Here is a 21,994-nt window from a genome sequence, read left to right as displayed (position 1 = left end):
GAATCTGTCTCTCCTCTCGTGCACTAAGGGAGGGTTTTGGTTTTTGCTCTTGTTACAGGTCGGTCTCCGGGATCCGTGGCTCTGCCGCACAGATGCCCATTTCAGCCTGCGGGCTGAAGGAGGAGCCCCAGTCAGGGCAGGCCAGGAAGCTGGACTTTCAACAAGGAATTCTGGTGATTCTGGACCACACCTTGAGCAATGCTGCCTTATGGAGTTCTAAAAGGCCAGTGTGTAGGAGTAAACATTTCAGTTCCTGGCAGATGAATAACTTCACTGCACATCTAAGACCTCCAGAGAGAACAGCCTTTATTCTGCTAATTTCCTCAGGGGTTCACAGATTCTCCCTCATCATTTGATTACAAATTACATTATACTTGCAAATAACGCCTGCTATAGTGTAACTGCTTAGAATCCTTTACTAATATGATTATAGTTCATATTTACTGAGCTCTTATATGTACCAGGCACTGTGCTAAGCACTTCACACTGATAATCTTCATTCTTTCACTATGACATAGACAGGATTCCATGCGCCCTGGCCTGGTGCTGGCAGCAATGCCCTTGGATGACCCGGAAGAACTCAGCTGGTCACTGCTGAATCTTTAGGTCACTGCTTAGCAGGCCCCAGTGACTTGCTCCAAGGAGCCCAAAGCAAGCTATTCTCCTAAAGTAACTGTACTCACCAATTTTTGAAGTGCTGCAAATATTTTCTCCCAAATCTGTCATTTGTGTTTTAACCTTGGTGGTTTCCATCATATACAAACTTTCAATATATTTTTGGTGGTAAAATCTGTTTATCTTCTCCCTTATTATATCTTCTAGGTTTCATGTTGTTTAGAAAAGACCTTCCCACACCAAAGGTATAAAAATATCCTATATTTTCCTCAGTAATTCTGTAATTTTTTGGTTTTTTCTCTCTAGAGCTAATTTTTGTGGAAACTGTGAGGTAGAGAACTCTTACTTTAATAGATAGGCAGTTATCTTAAAGTACTCTTTATTAAATAGTCCGTCTTTTTCCCACTTAAAATACTCCTCGGGTCCTGTACCAAACCCCCTCACACCTGGGTCTGATGCTAGGCTCTCCCTTTGGTTCCAGCAGTCTGATCCCACTCCAGGTCACACTGACTGAACTCATGGTCAGTCGAGAGTCCTCTGGGAAATCTCGTAGGACAAGTGTCTTTTACCCACCTGAGCACCACTGCCCCGACTCACCGTCATTCAGAATTTTCTTGGTCTTCTCACACATTTACTCTTCCAAATGAACATTAGAACCCATTAAATTCCAAAAAGTATCCAATCTCACTGGAATACATTGAATTTATGAGCTGATTTGGAGAGAACCAGAATCTTTATAGAAACGTGATGTGCCTTGTTTGCTCTATTAAGGTCTTCAGCTGATCCTGTTGGATTGTACAGGTCGGCCGTTCTTTAACCCTTCCTCATCTCTCTCATCTGCCACACTGCAGGGGTTAGTAGTGCCAGAACACGGCTAAATAATAGCATGTCCTTGACTAATTTCTGACTTTACTGGGAATGCCGGTGGTATGTGACTCTTTAGAATGCCACTGACTGTTGGTTTCAGATAGAGACACCTTTATCTAGGTTAGGATGTTTCTTTATAATCTTAACTTACTAAGAGTTTAATAAGGGATAGATTTTAAATTTTACCAAATATCGTTTCAGCGTGTCTAGAGACTATCATAAATTTTTTTCTAATAATCGAAGCTGCAGTGAAGGCTAACGAGCAGCCACGGTGCCTCCTAATTTAGTGTACATCTCCCTAGTCCCCGCGCCAGGAAGTGAATACTTCTGTCGAAGGATGTACAAGGCGAAGCTTCAGGGCTGCCTGTAGGGATGATGACGAAAGCTTTCTCGAGTTGCCCACCGCAAGTTGGAGGCTTCACTTTCTTTCCAGGGAAAGGAAATATGCCCGATCAAACGCCCCCATGATGGGAAGCAGCTCTTCGGGACAGTGGTGTCCCGAGTGCAGGACAGAGTGCAGGAACCAAAGAGGAGTCAAGTAGGGTGGCCTCTGCCACCATTCCACAAATCAACACACAGACCAAGTGCCCAGTCTGAGATGGGGTTTTGGTACCTGAAGTGTCCTATGACCTCCGGTCATGACAGTCTTCACGAGTCCTTCCTGCCACACTGCAGCGCCCGGCCAGGGCGTGAGGGTCAGGGAGCACTAAGAGTGGAGCCGTCACAGAGAGCAGCGATTCCTTCTACTCCTCCACCCCACTGCGAACTCTCGGTCCCCAGCCCCCTCCTCCTGGCATCGCTCTGCTTCTGCTTGTCACACACCACAGGACTCCCCTAGAGCCAGCTCTTGCCTACTGTGACCCTGATGCTGGGCTATTACCCACTCCGGCTCCCCTGCTTCTCCTCCATCCCACTCGGGGGAAAGGGTGGGTGCTTGAGCCTGCACCCAACTAGGTGGACATGCACAACCCAAAGCAGAGGCTGGCACCACCCACTCTGACCGAGGGCCTTCTCTCCTACATCTCACTGGCGCCTGCCCTATCCACCCAATGCTGGGCTGTGGGGTGCCCCCGAACACAGAAGCAACGATAGAGAGAAAACGAGGGCAGAGCCCAGTCTGTCACAGTTCTGAGAGGTAGATCAGGATAGGAGACCTGGGGTGGCTTGTCCAACCCGATCTTATGTGAAAAGGCCGTCTCTGTGGATGAACTTTCTCTTCAGGCCACAAGAAGCCCTAGCCTAGGCGGAGGCGAAAGGTGGCGATCTCCATGGGCTCCAAATAGATGTCACTGCTGTTGGAGGGCGAGGCCAGGGGGTACAGCAATGTCAAGGAGGTTGGCTGCAGGAAAACCACATCCAAGCCACGGAAGAGGCTCCCCAGGGCCACCTGTGGGGAGGAGAGAAGGCGCAGGGCAGTGCTGGGGGCTGACACACCAGATGCTGCTGCTCTTCCTCTATATAACTTGTATGAATCTCACAGAAGCTATGGGCCTCTCCGCAGCAAGGTGCCTACATACACAGGTGAGTCTGCGCAACCTTGAAGCCTGTCCGCAGACCTTAGGGTAGGAACTGCTGCACTGAGCTGTGAGCTCTTTGAGGAGAGGGACCATATCTTTTGCTTTTTTTTTTTTTTGGCTGTGCCATGCGGCTTACAGGATCCTAGTTCCCCGACCAGGGACTGAACCTGGCCCAAGGCAGTGAAATCACTGAGTCCTAACCACTGGACTGCCAGGGAACTCCCAGCAGGGACCATGTCTTGATTCACTTCTGAATCACTGGTGCCCAGCACACGGAGGCATTTATCAGTGCCAGCCTTTGCTGGCTTAAACAATGAACAGAGTATGATGGCTTTTAGTTTTTAATTCCTGGTGTTTCCATTTGTTTGATAGAGGTCCGTACACATGAAACAGAAGTTCTCCACCTGGACACCTCGTCTGGAACTGGCCCCTGCCAGGCCTCAGAGGCTTTGAAAACACATGTCAACAGCTTCTCCCTTGCTCTCCGTAAAGCCCCAGAATAACCCTGCCACCTCTCCCCTCGCTGCCCAGCCTCACTGCCACCTCACCAAGCTCTCAGCTTGCCATCCCCAGTGCTCTGTTTCCCTGCCCTCCTCTCCCTTCCCGCACGTGGGCCCTGCTCACCTTGCCTTGGCTTGTGGTGCAGTTGAAGCCCAAGTTCTTGGCCTCAAGGCCACAGTCAAAACCCTTGCGGTGTAAGAGGAGCGCAGTTTCGGCTGAGGGCAAGCTATCATCCTGGTGACAGACACACAGGGCAGTGGGGAGAGGGGGGTCTCTGCAGGGCTCACAGGTGTAGCAGCACCTCTGCCCGGCAGGCAGGGCTGGGACGGGGAGGAGTCTGGGCGAGGAGGGGCAGGGTCCGCCCCGGAGGGTCAGCACTGAGCGGGACACTCACCTCTGCCTGGAGCGTCCGCAGGTTGAGCAGGTGGAAGTCACAGGGCAGAGAGGAGGCCAGAGGACGAAATGAGCACAGAGCAGGGCCTGGGGGCTGCCTCTTGGCCACAGGCAGGGCGAGCACGGGGGTGTTCAGGTACATGGAAGTCAGGTGACTGAGGAGGGACGGGTAGCTGGTAGAGGGGCCATCTTGGACCTGAAAGATTGGCCCGAGACATGGGTGAGGAAGTGGATCGCGGGGAGCAGGAGGATAAAAGCACATCCAGGTCAGTTTCTTTGGAGAGAGCTTCCCTGATGTGTCTGGATACAAGGGGTGCCTGACTCCAGGACTCTTCAAATGCAGTCACTTCCCACCTCACACAGCTTAGGAAGGGCTACCTCATCAGGCCAGCGCTCCTCTAACTCTGGAGGCTTTCTGCTTCCACAACACCATCGTGAGTCACACACTCCCATCAGCAACATCTCCTGTCACATAGAGATTCTCAGTGCAGGGAGGAGAATGGAAGACAGACAGACGGATGCTTCACCATGGAGGATGGGCCTCTGATGGAGAAAGTCTCTGGGGCAACCCTGCAGCTTCAAGCTCGACCCCGTGTCCACAGCACCAGCCCTGATGCTCGGGCCCGGCAGTCCCCACAGCTGTGCTGACTGAGGACTACTCCTTAGATGGCTGACCTGGACGTCACACTCACGGGCCTAAGCTGGACTTTCCTCCACGGCGGCTACTCTTCCATATTCTGGATTTCTGCTCTTAGCACCACCCGCCTTCCTGCTGTCCAGAATCTCGCACTTCCTTCAGCCACGATCTCCATTCCCACCTCGGCAGTGTCCTCACGTCCACCCCCGGCTTCTCCCTCCCATGGCTCATTTCAAGCCACCAAAATTTCCTGCTTGAACAACCTTTAAGCTGTCACCGCTGCCTCCGGTCTCCCTGAAGATCCACCTGAGTCCCTGCTGTGGGAGTGACATGCTTAGGGCAAAGTCCCAACAGTGTTCTCCCAGCTCAGATCCCTCACTAGCCTCCAGGAGGAAGTCCAGACTCTTCGCCAGGCACTGAAGGCCCACTACAGTCTGCCCCAACCTACCCCCATGGCATCCCAGCACTGGCCACTAGAACTTTCTGCAATCAGGGAAATATGCTATATCTGCACTAGCACAGCAGCTACTAACCACTTGTGGCCACTGAGCCACTTGAAATGTGGCCAGTTTGAATGAAGAATCAAATTGGTTATTGTGTTTTGTCTTAATACGTTTAAGTGGCCACACGTGGCTAGTGGCTATCACACTGCACGGGCGGCTCTGGTCTAGCTGAGTGAATTCACGGCTCTTCCCATTCACGTTCCTTCCTGCCTCCCACCCTGTGTCTCGGTTCAAGTGTGTAGGGCAGACCCCCATTCATCAAAGACGTGCGTGGATGACACCTCCTCCAAGAAGCTCTCCTTGATCCCCTTGGCCCATTATGTTCTCTCACTCCTCAGGACCAGTGGACATACCCCTTTTCGACCTTATATTTTCACACACATAGCTTGGCCCCCACCCATACTCACAAGTCAATTCCTAGAGCTCTGAGGCAGTATCTTATGCATTTGCAGCCCTCTCGGTCCTTACAGCATAGCGGGTGCCCAGCAGCTATTTGATGAGTGAGGGACTGAGCCCCAGACAGGGAGATGGAGCAGCGGGCTCTGCCATCCGCCAGCTCCAACTCCAGCTACAAATAACTAACACTAGTGCAACACCCCATCGCTGGCCCTTACCTCTCGGTGCCCGCTCCTGCTGCTGTGAAAGATCAAGCCCCTAAACATGGCTGCCAGTTTGGAGAAAAAGCCAGGCTGGTGGGGGCAAAGAAAGCCATGAGATGAGCGGGGCAGGAGCAGAGCAGGTTAGAGGACACAGGGGCGGGGGTGGGAAGGTGGGAGATGAGCACGAAGAGGGCACAGGCGACAGGGTGCTGTGGAGAGGGAGGTGCCAGGCTGCATGAGATGGAGCAGCAAAGCCTCAGACTCACTTCCCCGCCAACCCAGGAATCAGGCCCTACTCTTGCTACCCTTGCCCACCTCTAGTACGCTCCCCAAGCCCTAGGCTGGAACCCCAGGGCCACCCACGGGGCCTAGCCTGACCTGGCTCCCTAGGGGTAGGCCCAGAACTTACCTCCCTGCCCAGGGTTCGCCGTTCCAACAGGAGACGGAAATGGTTGCAGGTTCTCTTGTTGTCCTTGAGCCCTTGGCCCAGGCCCCGGTTGTCGTCCTGCATTAGTCGCCGGTCCAAGATCACCTCCAGCTGGCCTAGGGAAGTTAGCTGTGAGCCCCCAGCCTGCCTGTCTCACCCCCAAGCAGACACCGACCTCTGGAAGCAGCAGCCCACCAAAGTCCCAAGGGAAGAGCCCAGGGAATTGGCTGGAAGCTGAGTCACTCAGGGCACAAAGCCGCCGTGGAACCTAGAGCTGGAAGGGGCTGAGTGAAGGACTGTGACCCTGGTAGTTCACTGCCCGTGCTCCGCGGCTCAGGAGTGGGGGCCGGCCCGGGTGCCCAGGCAGAGAACCGTCTCTAGGCTGGCTGCATGCAACAAAGCGAACAGCAAACACAACAGCCATCAGCAGCTGCTGCAGAGGCCCTGACCCGGGGCAGGTTTTCTCAGGTTGGGTGGATTCTGTTGTGACTGGAACACACGCTTCCGGCCCTGGTTCTATGTGGGGACAGCCTCCAGCTCTGCCTGCCACGTTTGTCAAAAGGAGGGAGCAGGAGGACAGACAGATGGCACGTCAGGCAGAGGCCAGATTAGGAGTTATTCGGGTTGCCCTGCAGACAAGAGATGGCAGAGGATCCTTTGCTTTTTTTTTTTTGGGTGCACCGCACACGGCATGTGGGATCTTAGTTCCCTGACCAGGAAGTGAACCCACGCCCCCTGCGTTGGAAGCGCGGAGTCTTAACCACTGGACCTCCAGGGAAGTCCCTAACCTTTCCTTTCCTTTAAAAATATGTCTGGGGGGACATCCCTCATGGCACAGTGGTTAAGAATCTGCCTGCCAACGCAGGGGACATGGGTTCGAGCCCTGGTCCGGGAAGATCCCACAGGCTGCGGAGCTACTGAGCCCATGTGCCACAACTACCGAGCCCGTGTGCCACAACTACTGAAACTGGCGTGCCTAGAGCCCGTGCTCCACAATGAGAAGCCACCACAATGAGAAGCCCGCACACCGCGACGAAGAGTAGCCCCCGCTCGCCACAACTAGAGGAAGCCCGTGCGCAGCAACGAAGACCCAACGCAGCCAAAAAAAAATTAAAAAATAAAATAAAATAAAAATAAAAATATGCCTGGGGAAGGGGCTCACTCAAAGCTGACATATGTTGGAATGAGAATTTTTCCCAGCATCTGTTTTTTCAGGAGTCTCTTGAGAGGAGCCCATACAGACAGCTCTATCTGCACTCCCATCACCCCAGCCCAGATTCTGACTTACGTAGTTCCTCAGTCTTTACCCTGCGCAACCACAGAAAGGCACACCAAATCCTAAAATGGACCCCTTGCATGTAAGACAATCGCCTGTTAGCGCACTGTTTTCCAGAAGGGCAGAGACCAAGGGAGGACGCTGGGCTGGGTTAAGAGTTTTACAACCAGAGTGATACTGGGCAAAGGGGCAGCAGAGCCTCATGCCTTCCAGCAGGGAGTCAGGTTCCCACTGCGCTCGCCACCGGCCCCGCAGAGCCTGGACTGGGCACTCTTGGCTCAGTCCTGCACAAAGGCTCTGCCCCAAGGACAGACGACCTGAAGGCCTCAGAGGCTACTAAGTGCAAACTGTTCACTTTACCCTGAGGCTATGGGAGCCATGTGGGCTGGCCCAGTGTGACCAGCTCCAGGTCAGTCTCCTCATGTCCTCGTTTTGATTCTTAAGAATGTCATTCTTTTTTTTTGTCATTCTCTCTTTTAATGACCATTGGTAGGAAGGCAGGAAGTATTTTTCTCCTTTGCTAAATATTTCATTATAACACTGACTACACTTTTCCAACTGTCCCTACTGCCATCCCCGTCAGGAGAAGGTGGCTGCACGCCTCAGCTAAGAATCACCCTTCAATACCCTGATGCTTCTTGAGGGGATCCAACAGGCCACCCACCCCCCAGTCACCTCCACAGCTGCCTCCACCAGGGGAGAGGGTGACGGCAGATGTCTGCCTTCCTTTCATCTCCCGCTGGTGTGTGACTGACAGACAGGAAAGACAGAGAGGCCCACAGAGAGGACAGGCCTCGGTGGCGGGGATGGGCTTCTCGATCTTGCCCTCTCCCCCCCGAACAGCGCCTGCTCCCCTCACCATCGTGGAGGCTGGAGACGCCCAGGGCCTGGGCAGCGTGTAGCGTGAGGCGGCTCTGTGCGTCCTGGAGGCAGGCCATGACCGGCATGGGGTAGAAGTTGGCCTGCAGGGGCAGCTTCTTCAGATACCGCCGGGGCTGCACCTGCGGGGGCAAGGCCAGCAGATCAAGAGTATCCGGGCACCATTTGGGCCCCGATCACTCTTGCCTTCGATTCCTCCTGCTCTGTCAGAGCAGATCACCTGCCAGGGCCTGTGATGCAGGCAGTAAACAGTCCAAGTTCTGTTCCATAGGGTCTCTGGGGCCCCAGGCCTGAGGCATCACCTGAAAGCCATTGAGGTCCGTGAAGAAGGTGCCCTGGCTGTCAATGTCTGTGTGGATGCGCAGGGCCAGCTCCTTGTTGACGTAGTCCCGGATGTCCACCAGGGATGACACGTCCAGAGACAGCCCCTCCACCCCTGGGCACAGGACAAAGGGAGAGGCCGAGTGGCGTGAGCCACAGCCTGAGAGACTGGGCTGGGAGAGGCTGTGCCCAAGCCCTGGGCAATTCCCAGCATTTCTGGCCAAGCTCTACTCCAAGAGAGTTAAGAATCATCCCCATCTCAAATGATACATTTGTTGGGAACAGATGCATGAATAGACAACGGGCAGAAGGAAGAGCACGTCACAGCCCATGGAGCCCGCACCTCCTTCCCTACCTTCCTCGTCTGCAGGGCTCACCTGGCAGGTTATAAAGCCGGACTACCTGGTGAACGTGCTCATAGTAGGCAACCACCTCTGAGAAGAAAGGGCCTTCCGTGATGCGCAGCACAGGAGGGTCCTTGGGGACGTAGGGCTGGGAAAAGAGCAGGTGGCTGCTGAACCCACGGCACAGAGAGCAAAGCAGGGAGATGCCGGCCCGCGGTCAGGCAGGAGGACTTGTTCCCAGCAGGCTCTGGGCTGAGACCCCTGGCCGAGCCGGGCCCAGGCCCCCAGGCGACGTTCCTCAGTCTCCCACCCTCCGCAGGGGCAGTGCAGGCGAGGCACCTTGGCAGGCAGGGTCGCCCTGGACGAAGGCCCGTGCCCTTCTCCCTGCCCTCCGCTCCTGAGGCCTCCAGGGCCTGCTGGGGTTTGCAAGGTGTCTGTAGGGTACCTTGGCCTCGCCGTCAGGCAGGAAGAGGTAGGCTCCACTCTTGTCTTTGGACGAGCGGGTGCCATAGATGAGGAACTCCATGTCCACCCGCTGCTCCTGCTCCTCGTCCACCCTTCGGATGCTCTGCCAAGAGACACAGCCCTGACCCCTGGCCCCACACCCGCGTGTCAGGCCCGCCCCCGGGAGGGCGTGGACGAACTTCCCCCAAGGAGCCCAGCCCTGCTTCCCTGTGCTGTCAGCTCGGGGCCCAGACGGCCCGCTCCCGGGTCCACCATGAGTCAGGTGGCAGCACACTCATGGGCCGGAGGCAGCTCCACGACCCCCCCGACATGCGCGCCCTCCTCCGGCTCCCAGCCCCTGGCCCTTTACCTTGAGGAGCCCGGTAAGGCCTGAGAACCAGACCTGCATATAGCGGTTGCTGAGGGCGAAGTCGCTGGTGCCAGAGTCAATGACGCGTAGAGGGAACGCCTCGTGCCTGCTGACGGACAGCTGCCGCCCATGCAGGTAGATGCGCACGGAGGAGGGCAGAGTGCGGGGCCCGTCCAGACCCAGCTGCAGCTGCAGCACACCCAGGCCCAGCGCCGGCAGGCGGATGGGCACAGACACCTGCGGGCACGGGAAGGGTGAGGAAGTGTGGGCCACGGCATGGGTGTCTGTCTTGGATGCAGGCCTGGGGTTCTGGCCCTGAGAGCCTGAGCAAGTCCCTGCACCCACTGGGGCCTCTGTGCCCTCCGCCCAAAGCGCAGGTGATGTTACTTGCCCCTCGTCAGACTTTCATGAGTCTCAGATGATATTTGGAAAACTATGAGATGGTAAACACACGTTAAGCTTTCAATAAATATTTGTTGAATGAACAAACGATGGGGCAACATAACTGCCATTTTTACTATCATATACTATACCAAACTTCCCCTTCCTTTCAAGGACAGACTCAAAGCCCAGGAGTGACTGTCCTCTGGGCAACCCCTCTCCCCAAGACTCTGGTCCCCAACCTGGGGAGTAAGAGGGCTGCAAGCAGGAGGGTGGGAAGCCAGTGTCCGTGGGCAGTGTGAGGCTCGGGGGAGAGGCCAAGGATCAGCACAGAGGGCCGAGGCCGGGCCCCACCTGCCAAGCCCCCGCCTCACCTGGTAGACGTCAGGGACCATGTCAGTGGCAGAGCTCCAATGCGCGCTGACCTGCACGGCCAGGGGCTGACCCTCCTCTGTAAGGACCCGCACCCGGGGTGAGCTGACCAGAAGGGACACCACGCTGAGCCGCTCCTGCTCCAGTGGGTTGAACAGCACCACGTACCTGTGAGCAGAAAGTAGGCTCACCCAGGAGGCCACCGCTCTGGGGCAGTGGAAGCAGGAACAGTGGCCAGGCCAAGAGTCCCTCAGTGGTTTGGCAGGGTGGGGGCAGGAGGGTGCTCAGAGCCACGAAGGGGCTTTGCCTCTGCGCCTGGCCCAGCCCGGCTCACCTGGGTGAGGAATCCAGCTGGATCACTGTGCGCTCTGGTAGGGCATCGTGATTTAAGCGGGTGTCATCCTGGAATGAAGTGGGTGGGAAGAAAGAACTATCATGGGGCTCGGCCTGACTCGGAGTCTTGCCTCCCCCGACCCTCCCCAACTTATCCCAGATGGGGACCGGCAGCTGCGCCAGGCACAGATCTTTCACTCCAGGACCAGGAAGGAAAAGAAGGGCAACGCCCTCGCACCACAGTTCTCGGCACAGGGCTGCACACCAGAGGGTCCCCCTGAGCAGGTGCAGGAGCGGGGCTCACCATTTGCAGGAAGGGCGCCTCAGGGTCAAAGTGGTAGCTTTTCTTGTCCCCCAGCACCAGATAGTGAGCTGCGTTAATGATGACCTGCTTCAGGTTGACAAGGGAGCGCAGAAGCCTGGGAGGGCGGGCAGGAGAGGGACCATGGGAGAGGTGACCACCGAGAGACTGTCCACCTGCCAACAGGGCGAGCCCTTGGCAGGCCTGCCCACTGACTGCCCGGTGCATCCTCCCTTTTGGGACGGTGGGCCGAGGCGTGGAGCTGATGGGGAAGAGGAGAGGGCTCCCACCTGATCCCATAGTCCACAACAACTGCCTCCTTGGCAGTGCCAGTGATGGCGTCGTGGTGCTGGAAGAGCCCCAGTGTGCGCCGAGCTTCTGTCAGAAGGGCGAAGTTCGAGAGCGGGTACTGGCTGGCCAGTCCAGAACGCCGGGCATGAGCCACAGCCAGGCTGTACAGAATCTCTGCCCCCCTGCCCAGAGAGAGAAGTCAGCCTCCTGCCACACAGCTCCCTAGGGCCCACCCTCACTCTGCAAGCCCCACTCCTCTTCCTTTCACCCCTTCTCCACTTGTCTTGGTCTCCATGCCCTTCTAGTCCCTTCTGAGCCAATCCAGCCCCTCCTTAAACCCCAAAGGCTTACTCTATCCCTCCAGCCTGGAAGGGGGGCAGGTCTCACCGCAGGTGCGCTTCCAGGACGCGGTCCAAGCTCTTGTAGAAAGGCCGCGAAGTATAATAGCCTGTCCAGTAATGGTCCTCCCGGTCCGCGTAGGAGAAGAAATCCCCGCTCAGCACAGGAAACCCTGGAGGCTGGGCCCCTGGCTCCACCCCTGTCCTCTTGTATAGAGCGTCAAAATAGTCAGAGAGGGTGCCAAACTGGGCCTGTGGGGACCCCAAAAACACACTTCCATCAGTTCCAGACTCTTCTGGGAATTGTGGCCCCCCAGTGCTGCAGTGGAGGCTAGGGGCAGGGATTTTTGCCTATGCAGAGGGTAGTCACCATATGTCCTACCTTCTGGACTTCGAGAAGCTGAGGAACCTGGGAAAGAACTGTGACATAAAAGGGAAACCGTGCCCAGAGTTGGGAATGAGCCCTTGCTTTGGAGCAGTATCGGGGAGCATGAAATCTCACAGGAAGGGCTGGGCTGCAGCACCACCGAGGTCCCCTCCCCGGTGAGTGCCCCTTCACACCTGCACGTGGAGATCAGGCTTGCTGTTGAGGAAGTCGAAGAGCCGCTGGTAGTTGAAGAACTGGGCATCCCACTCCTGGGGCTTGTCGTATCGGAAGTCATCGCCCAGCGGCACCAGGAGGACGTTGCTTCGGAAGAGCCGGGACTTCTTCCTGTACTGGTCCAGGAGCAGGCCTGCCCTGCGGTGGGAAGGGGGACGGGCCCCACATGGAGTCTCACATTATAGGATCCTGAGCAGAGCCAGCCTGAGAGGAGCCCTCCGATACATCCTCATCACAGAGTCACTCGGCTTGCGGGTAGATACCTCATGGGGTGAAACCCAGTCCCAGGGAGCCCAGTGTTCTCCAAACAACTAGAGAGTTCTTCCTGATGCGTGGCTTCAATTCCCTGGCCCCAGTTATGCCCTTGGATACCACAAAGAACAAACCAGTCCTCCTTCCCCATGACGGTCCCTCAGACATATCCAAGATGTGCAAGCATTCCCTTGTGCTTTCTCATCAGGCTCTGCAATCCCAGCCCCTCTATTTGGTCCCTACATAGCAGTTGAGAATCCAGTCACCAGTAGTTCTCTGAGCAGCCCGTCTGCCAGGATCCCAGAGTGCGGGGCCCAGCGCTGAATACGGGAGTCCAGGGGAAGGCAGACCACACACCCCAGTCTGGCCAGAGCTGCCGTGGGAGCGGCGTGTTTATACAGGCATGTCTGGCAGCCCCCACTGTCACCCCACCATGCTGACATCAGTGATCATGTTTTCTGTGCATGCGGCCCAGCAAGATCTTTTCTCATCCTGAACTTTCCTATTCTGTTTGCTGAAGCTAAGGGTAGAACCTCACATTTATCTGATAAATCTTATCTGGTTAGATTCAACCCACGTCCCAACCTACTGAGATCTTTTGGGATCCTGACTCTGACACTCCAGCTTTGTTTGCCACCAGTCAGTGATGCAGCACAGCCCCAGAGTGAAGAGCCTGGACTTGGGGACCAGACTACACCAACACTAGCTCCGTATGCACTAGCTGTGTGACCTTGGACAACTTACTTAACCTCTCTGGGCCTCGGTTTCTATAAAATGAGAGTAACATCAGTACCTACTGTCATAGTATTATGAGAATTACAATGAACTGAGTGAATTAATATTTGCTAAACACTTAGAACAGTGCCTGGCACTGTTCTACATAAACATTTATTATTTCCTTTTTCATCCAAGTCATTAATGCAATCAACAGAAAAACAGACCTGTGGCATTAAAACCTCTTTCTCTTTTTAGACCAGCCTGGTAATTGGCATGTTATGGGTGTTACAGTTCAACCAGCCACTAATGTACTTAGCCATGCTGGTGCAGCTTGTTCTATTCCATTTTGCTCTCAAGAAAGGACTCCTCAAATACCACCTTCCCCTAATTTATCATCCTTGTAAGCCTTTTAAAGGAGAAAACGAGAGCTTCCCTGGTGGCGCAGTGGTTAAGAATCCACCTGCCAATGCAGGGGACATGGGTTCAATCCCTGGTCTGGGAAGATCCCACATGCCGCAGAGCAACTAAGCCCGTGCGCCACAACTACTGAGCCTGCGCTCTAGAGCCCGTGAGCCACAACTACTGAGCCCCTGTGCCACAACTACTGAAGCCTGACCTAGAGCCCGTACTCTGCAACAAGAGAAGCCACCGCAGTGAGAAGCCCGCACACCGCAACGAAGAGTAGCCCCTGCTCGCCACAACCAGAGAAAAGCCCACGCACAGCAAGGAAGACCCAACGCAGCCAAAAATAAAATAAATAAATAAATTTAAAGGAGAAAATGAGGTTATCTCCCATGACTTGCTCTCTGTAAACCTGGCCTGGCATCTGTAGATCACAGCTGCTGCTTTCAGAAAAAGCATGCCTTAAAAGCCCTAGATTCTTGCTTGGAATCAGCAATTATATTTCTGGATTCTGGAAACAAAAGACCACTTTCTTTTCCTTCTGGTCACGTGTTTCACCTCTTGGACATCATGGAAATCGGAGGATTGCAACATGAAAACCCGTTCAACTTGTTATATTCTTAAGGCCAGTCCAGTTCTGGCTAAATCATTGCTTAGCTCTCTCTTAATCCACCTTTTCCCAGGGGAGCTGATTTCAGCAACATCTTTTGGGGTCCCTAAGGATTCTCTCAAAGGGAACAGGTCTGCTTTCTCAGAGGCTGGAGGCTGTTGGGCGGGACAGAATGTGCATCTGAATGGGATTCTGGGTGCACAGAGCACTGAGGATCCCTGGTGACTTCAAGCCAAGGCAGGAGGCCGGCCTGAGCTTAATGCAGGCCTACCAGACTGAAGGCTGTGAGGCACTGCACCTAATCTGAGAATTATTCGCCTCTGAGTCAGTCCACTGGCTCTGACAGTTTGTTAGGACACTGGAAAACATACTCATTTGGGAAAATAAAACCATTCTGGAAAAGGTGGTTCCTTAGAGCCACTCACTCTAGTTTTCCAGGAAAACACAGTAAAGGAACTGTCACTGCAAGGGCTGTGGGCCTGAACTCACCAACCGAGCCCACCCCCATTTTATGAATGTGGAACCCGAAGCCCCCATGCAGCAGAGCCCAGACCAGAAGCCAGGTCTCCTGAGTCCTCTGCAGAGTGAAAATGACACCACCACACTTAGTCCAGGTCTGGGAGCAAGTACCTCTCGGCCACGTTTGTCTCTGTGATAGCCCGGGGCGGCACCTTCCAAGGGCAGTTGATGCGCCCCCCGGGCAAGCGCTTGAAATCAAACTGGCAGCAGATCTTGGGATCCGGGCCACATGTATGGGGGACGTCATAGCTGTAGAAAGGCATCATGTGGCAGAAGATGTCTGTGCTGGAGTCCGAGTCTATAGAAAACACACCAAGCTGTCAGCCCCCGGAGCTGGGCACAGGGATGCCGGGGGTGGGAGGGGATCTGCTCCAGCTAAAGGCGTGAACTAGACTTAAGGCTGCAGAGGACATGCAGGCCAATGGTCAGGACACAGGGAGGGCTCTGGAGCCCACAGCTCCTCCAGGAGACAGACAGCAGGCTCCACAGAGGCTGGAGATCAATGTGATCCCCACCTAACCTGAAGGAGAGAGCTTCTGACGGTCTGCACCAGTGTTTGTTGGTCTGCTCTAAAGGACAGATGGGTCTTATTTCCGATATCCCTGCCCTTTCCCAGTGGGAACCACTGCTGTGACCCCCCTCCACCCTACCTGGCCTTACCCCAGGTCTGCCTCCACATGAACTCCAGGCTGTGGGTGGCAGCAAAGTGCTTCTTGATAGCATAATGTACCCTCTGAATCAGCATGCTGGTCAGGTTGGCACGGCGCAGAAGGTAAGGCATGGTGGGGCTGTATCCAAAGGGGTCCACCGCCCAGCCTGAACGCGGGGTTGCACCTGGGCAGGGGCATGGAAGCCAGAGGCCTGAATGTCTCAGGGCCTGGCCTCCCGGCACAGGGGCCCCAGATCCCGTCTTGCCATCATACCACACCCATGCTGGTGGAATCAGCCTAGCAAAGAAGCACCCCCTGCCAATCCTTGTGCCTTACAGCCCCCTGCTGTCCTCTGGGCCCAGCTACGGGGGCAGAATCCCACTCCTGAGCCCGGACTCACCGAGGTTTTTCTCCAGCCACTGGTGTCCCTCAATGAGCTGGTCAATCAATGCAAAGTAGTGGGAGTTGGCCTCATCCGGCATTACCCAGCCTCCTGTTGCAATCTCCAGCTGCCCATTTCCCACCAGCCTGGAGTTAAGGACTCACACTCAGCCTGGGGCAGAGACCCTCTGCTCAGTCCTGCCAACCAGATGCTGGGACCTGTGTGTACTGGCCTCACTGAGCCAGTTCACCCAAACCCAGGACCAAGACAACAGACATGCGCCCTCCTCTCTCTCCAGCCAACCACCATGCTGTCCTGGCTCTGCTTATTCCTGGACCTCTGTCTGTGCTTCCAGGGGCCAGGCCCTATGTTTTCTCTTCCCTGTGCTCACACTACTTTGATTTCTCCTAACACTAGTGACCCTCAAATCAGTTCCTGCCTTCTTATTCCTGGCCCCTCTACCATCACTCCTCATCTCTGCCAAGGTTCCCCTTGCCTCTCCCTGACACCTTGGCACCTGCAGCTCCAGGAGAGGACTTCACACCCATCCTAGGGCCCAGAGGATAGCCCTCCTGCCTCCCCGACTGGCACTGGCCTTCGGACTGCTGCTCTCTTTTGGGCATTGATGTTGTCCCACCACTTGGCGAAGAAGGAGACTTCTGCCCAGATGAAGCGCCGCCGGGGGTCCTCTTGCAGCTTGGACACCATGTTGTTGAGAATGTGCTGGGTCTGCTCTGTGTAGTACTTGTCAAAGGTCTTGAGCCAGCCTGGGGAGCCAACATAGGGTCCCCTGAGGATGCCACCATCTTCTTCAACTGTCCCTCCCTTACCTTTGCCATCAGGAAGCCCACCCCAGCCAAAGCAATCTTAAGAAAAACAGAGCTGGAGGAATCAGACTCCCTGACTTCAGACTATACTACAAAGCTACAGTAATCAAAACAGTATGGTACTGGCACAAACCCAGAAATATAGATCAATAAAACAGGATAGAAAGTCCAAAGATAAACCCATGCACCTATGGTCAACTAATCTATGACAAAGGAAGCAAGAATATACAATGGAGAAAAGACAATCTCTTCAATAAGTGGTGCTGGGAAAACTGGACAACTACATGTAAAAAAATGAAATTAAAACACTCTCTAATACCATACACAAAAATAAACTCAAAATGGTTTAAAGACCTAAATGTAAGGCCGGATACTATAAAACTCTTAGAGGAAAACATGGGCAGAACACTCTCTGACATAAATCACACCAATATCTTTTTTGATCCACCTCTTAGAGTAATGAAAGTAAAAATAAACAAATGGGACCTAATTAAACTTAAAAGCTTTTGCACAGCAAAGGAAACCATAAACAAGACGAAAAGACAACCCTCAGAATGGGAGAAAATATTTGCAAATGAAGCAACGGACAAAGGATTAATCTCCAAAATATACAAACAGCTCATGGAGCTCAATATCAAAAAAGAACCCAATGAAAAAATGGGCGGAAGACCTAAATAGCCATTTCTCCAAAGAAGACATACAGATGGCCAAAAAGCACATGAAAGATGCTCGACATCGTTAATTAGTAGAGAAACACAAATCAAAACTACAATGAGGTAACACCTCACACCGGTAAGAATGGCCATCATTAAAAAATCTACAAATAATAAATGCTGGAGAGGGTGTGGAGAAAAGGGAACCCTACTACACTGTTAGTGGGACTGTAAACTGGTACAACCATTATGGAGAACAGTATGGAGGTTCCTTAAAAAACTAAATATAGAACTACCATATGATCCAGCAATCCCACTCCTGGGCACATATCTGGGAAAAACCATAATTCGAAAAGATACATGCACCCCAATGTTCACTGCAGCACTATTCACAATAGCCAAGACATGGAAGCAACCTAAATGTCCAACAGCAGAGGAGTGGATAAAGAAGATGTGGTACATATATACAAAGGAATATTACTCAGCCATAAAAAAAGAAAGAAAGAAATGCCATTTGCAGCAACTTGGATGGACCTAGAGATTGTCATACTGAGTGAAGTAAGTCAGACAGAGAAAGACAAATATCATATGATATCACTTACATGTGGGATCTAAAAAAATGGTACAAATGAACTTACTTACAAAACTGAAATAGAGTCACAGATATAGAAAACAAACTTATGGTTACCAAGGGGGAGAGGGGGGAGGGATAAATTGGGAGACTGGGACTGACATATACACACTACTATACATAAAACAGATAACTAATAAGGACCTGCTGTATAGCACACGGAACTCAACTCAATACTCTGAAAAGACCTATATGGGAAAAGAATCTAAAAGAGACTGTATATATGTGTACGTATAACTGATTCACTTTGCTGTACAGCAGAAACTAACACAACATTTTAAATCAACTATACTCCAATAAAAATTTAAAAAAGTAAAAAAGAAAGCCCACTCCACACCCTGGCTCCCAGGGTCTGCTGGGCCCTCACCTGGGTCATTGTGAGAGTGGGGGACCACAAACACCTGCAGGTCTTCGGTGTCCCAGTCGTGCGGGCTATAAGAGATGTCAAAGCCTTGCTTCCACACGCCGCCATCCACGTTGTCAAACGGTAACTCCTCTGATACAGTCAGCATCTGCCAGGCAGGGGAGCAGCTCAGTGCCCCAGCCATGGCCACTGTGGGTCCCTGCCAGCTCTGACTCTTACCTGCAGCTCTGGCTTCTGGCCCCGGACCCCCAAAGCAAACTGGCAGTCTTGAGGGGAGATGGAGAAGAAGCTGGGCCGGGGCTCTGGTGGCACCACCCAGGAGCCATTGGCCATATAGTACGGCAGCAGGGCAGGTGGGCCCTCCACGTTGGCCGTCAGCTCCAGCACAGAGTCCTTGATGTGGCTGATGATCTCATGATTCTCCTCCAACAGCTGCTCCAGCTGTTCAATGCGGTTCTGCAGCACAGAAATTTGACTCTGCCAAAAAACCAGAAAGCAATCACCCCCAGCTCCTTATGTCACAAGAAGGATCTCTGCATGGGGCCCACCACCTGAGGCCTGACTATGATCCTTCCCTCCCCAGTCAAAGGCAGGACCATGAGCCTACAGGGCTGGATTGCTCTGGTCAGATAAGGGAAGAGGTGTGAATCACTACTGAAGACTGCAATCTGCTTGGGTTGGGAGTACCCTCACTCTCTAGCTTATGGATGGCAAAGATTTCACCTCCCATGCCTATTCTCAACAATCGGCATTGCCTATCAGGAGCATTGTGCTGACAAGGACTGCACTGGGGCTTAGTGGGAAGGGATGCTGCAATCCATTAGCAATGTCTGCCAATAATTCAGGAGGACAGAGCAGCAGTACATATTGCCATTTTCCCTCCCTCCTTTCTTTTTGCCATCACTGCTTTCAGCTTTGAGTTTCTAGAAAATCTGCCTATTGAGAAGGAATGTTCTTGCCCTGGGCTGACATGACTCTCCAGCTGGGGCAATAACCCGATCCCAGATGATTTGTGTATGAAGAGATCAGCAATCAGGCATGACTCACCCGGGGGAAGTTCCCACCGTTCTGGTGTCGGGTGGGATCATGCTGCACTCGATCCAGCATGAGGTAGAGTGAGAAGACAGCCACACAGAAGATGGCAGCCCCACACACTGTCACCTGCTTTTTCAGCTTCATACTGGCCTCCACACACACCTGGCCGGAGGGATACCAGATGTAGCTCCAGCAGGCAAAAATCCCCTTGGTGGTCTTTCCACCAAATGCCCCAAGGAGTTCCTGAGGGCTGCTCCCGAGGAACACCAAAGAAAAGAAAGCTTCTAAGCACCGAATCCCAACACTGGCTATGGATCCTGACCCAACCTGGATCGTATTCTCTTGGCTGAGACACAGAAAGCACTAGTAAGAGGCACATCTGAGGCCGGTCCTGCCTGGTCCTGGTAGCAGCTTTGCCCCTAGGGTGGAGATGATGCTCTCTCCCAGGCAGATGCTATTAAAAAACACGCCCGGAAAACAAAACTTCCCAGCTGTGACTCCTGAGTTCGCCATACAACTTCCTGATTACAACCAGCTGCCCACAGAGCTTGCCTACAAGAAAGACACAGCCAGTTAAATGACGTGGGTGTCCAAGCTCCCTGGCCATGTGCCTCTAATTTCAGAGGAATATACTGGTATCTATTTTGATTTAAAGGATACAGACAAAGCCCCAAAAGACTAACAAGAAAGCCTTTCTCCCTGCCCGCTTGCATCAGACTGGTACTCACCAGAAAGAGTGACTGGCACAGCTGCTCTCTTATTCAGAAATGCAGAATGAATAAAAAAAGAAGCCACAGCTTATGTTTCTAACATAAAGAGTCCTCTCCCTGTTAGCTCTGACTCCTGCAGTGGGTAACTTTCAGCCTCTGCTTACAGAGTATTTAGGGGACTCCCTGGAAGCCAGCAGTGATTGATGTCAAAGATAACCTGGGTAGGGACAAGCTAGGCACAGCTGCTCGGCTGTGGGGCAACTTCAGAGAATCAGTGTCCTCCGCCACCGCCCGCGGACCGCACTTGCCTGCTGGGCGGAGGGAGACAGCTAGCTGGCGGCCGAGCGGCGGCGGGAGCGGCAGCTCAGGAGTCTTCCTCCAGCCCTCGGGCTAAGGAGCTCTGTCGCCTCTGCAGCGTTGTGCCCTATTTAGCGCGATCTTATTCCGCTCAGGAGCCTCCAGGCAATATTTTTAGCCCTGGGAAGCTGAGTCCAGGCCAAAGTAGGTGGAGCTGGGGAGAGAGAGTTGGATCTCAGAGGGGGGCCGGCACCTGCCGCCGGGTCTTCGGCTGCTCGTCCGCTCTTCGGCCCAGCCCCCTCCCGGCCCTCGACCCTCCCCGGCTCTGCCGGGCCCCGGAACCGCAACGGCAACTGCCCCGTGCGGGAGCTCGGGCTGCCTCCGACTCCGAAGCGCCGCACGCGCTCCTGCCGCTCAAGCCCGGCCTCGGCCGGGGCAACTGGAGCCCTGCCCGCGCTCGCCCAGCACGTTACCGTCTGCGGCCGGCTTCCGCGCCGCTCCGGGCCCCGCCGGCCGAGCTGCGCCCCTCACATCCCCGGGGGCTGCGGCCCGCGCGAAGGCAGCGACGCAGAAGGCGGGCGTCCGCCCACCCGTCGCTCCCACAGGGGCCAGGCCGCCGGCTCCGGTTCCCCACGCTGGAGGCCGCCGGGCAGAGCGGCGTGCGGGGTGGGGACAGCCTCGCCGCGCCCCCGCGCCACCCCAGCCCCGCCTCCTCGCCTCGGCCCCGCCTCCGCCTGCGGTGCGCCCAGCCGAGCCGGGCGAGTCGGGCCACTGGCGTCCCTAGCTCAGCTCCGGTGGGTCGGCCTCGCGCTTCCGGTGCGATCTGCGCCGTGGCCCCCGGCGCCGGCAGAGGGTCCGCAGTGCGCAGCCGCAGCCGCAGCCGCGGCCGGGACCCGGCCTGGGAGAGCTGCGGGTCCGCTAGGAGGGGCGCGCAACTTGAGGTTTTACTGAGTCTTCCTAGAGTAAGCGCATTAATTACCAGTAGTAGAAACATTCCTCCTCCATTTCACCAACCGAACGGTGAAGTACATTTTCCAGCCCCCTCCTGGTTCTGGTGTAGGTATCCTTAATTAGATACAGTTACGCTCCTCAGGCAAAGGAGTGCTGCCTCCTGTTGGTACCGTGCGTTAATCACGGTCCCTTTCCGTGCTTTCCTCCGGTAAGGCCTATAATTTTCTTGCTTGTTCTTTTACTGGACATCTGGGTTGTTTATAATTTTACAGCATAATAAACCACGCTAGTGAACATCTCCATGAATTCCACATGTCTTCTTTTTAAACTATTACCTTAGGACAAACTTTCAGCGGTGAGGTTACCAGGGCCAAAGCTAAGGACTGATATGACTGATGATACTTGGCATTCTGTTGCTCCCCAAAAGGGTTGTGCCAGTTTCCACCGCCAATTACAAACTGTTGAAAATTGCTTAAGCAACTTTTTGGTTGATTAACCAGATTTACAAACCCATCTCATTGTTTTAACTCCCATTTCTTTTATCACCATCAGAAACATTTTTCTAGGTTTATTCGCCAACTAGCATGCCTGTTACTAAGGTGGTAGACCTAGGCTGGGTTCGTCATCCTCTGTGTCTCTGTGTTTTGTCCTGTGTTCTGGGAAATTTATCTTCCGACCTGTCTA

At 54.1% G+C, this 21,994-nt stretch overlaps 1 protein-coding gene across 6 annotated transcripts; it reads right to left on the bottom strand.

The window, feature by feature from the left end:
• Positions 1–289: 289 nt before the first annotated feature.
• MAN2A2 (mannosidase alpha class 2A member 2) lies at positions 290–21,040 on the bottom strand. 6 transcript variants are annotated; one of them, XM_057543078.1, is made up of 25 exons: positions 20,833–21,039; positions 20,371–20,573; positions 19,365–19,514; positions 18,537–18,794; positions 18,321–18,465; positions 16,438–16,609; positions 15,861–15,988; positions 15,471–15,644; positions 14,922–15,108; positions 12,271–12,448; positions 11,759–11,961; positions 11,371–11,553; positions 11,084–11,198; positions 10,781–10,848; positions 10,449–10,614; positions 9,694–9,930; positions 9,325–9,447; positions 8,913–9,027; positions 8,517–8,650; positions 8,195–8,336; positions 6,042–6,175; positions 5,648–5,722; positions 3,895–4,089; positions 3,624–3,734; positions 290–2,869 (listed from the first exon to the last, which is right to left on the bottom strand). In XM_057543078.1, the coding sequence occupies exons 3-25, from the start codon at positions 19,494–19,496 to the stop codon at positions 2,717–2,719; spliced, it is 3,528 nt and encodes a 1,175-aa protein (XP_057399061.1). In that variant the 5' UTR covers positions 19,497–19,514; positions 20,371–20,573; positions 20,833–21,039; the 3' UTR covers positions 290–2,716. The 6 variants fall into 6 exon arrangements, with proteins under 6 accessions (XP_057399061.1, XP_057399062.1, XP_007194375.2 ...); XM_057543079.1 differs by lacking the exon at positions 5,648–5,722 and having other exon boundaries at positions 20,833–21,038; XM_007194313.2 differs by lacking the exons at positions 20,371–20,573; positions 20,833–21,039 and adding an exon at positions 20,081–20,348.
• Between the last annotated feature and the right edge of the window lie 954 nt (positions 21,041–21,994).

This window comes from Balaenoptera acutorostrata, chromosome 3 (assembly GCF_949987535.1).
Source record: "Balaenoptera acutorostrata chromosome 3, mBalAcu1.1, whole genome shotgun sequence".
Taxonomy (NCBI): domain Eukaryota; kingdom Metazoa; phylum Chordata; class Mammalia; order Artiodactyla; family Balaenopteridae; genus Balaenoptera; species Balaenoptera acutorostrata.
Note: the sequence above shows the minus strand (reverse complement) of the source record. Positions and strands in the feature narration are given on the sequence as shown.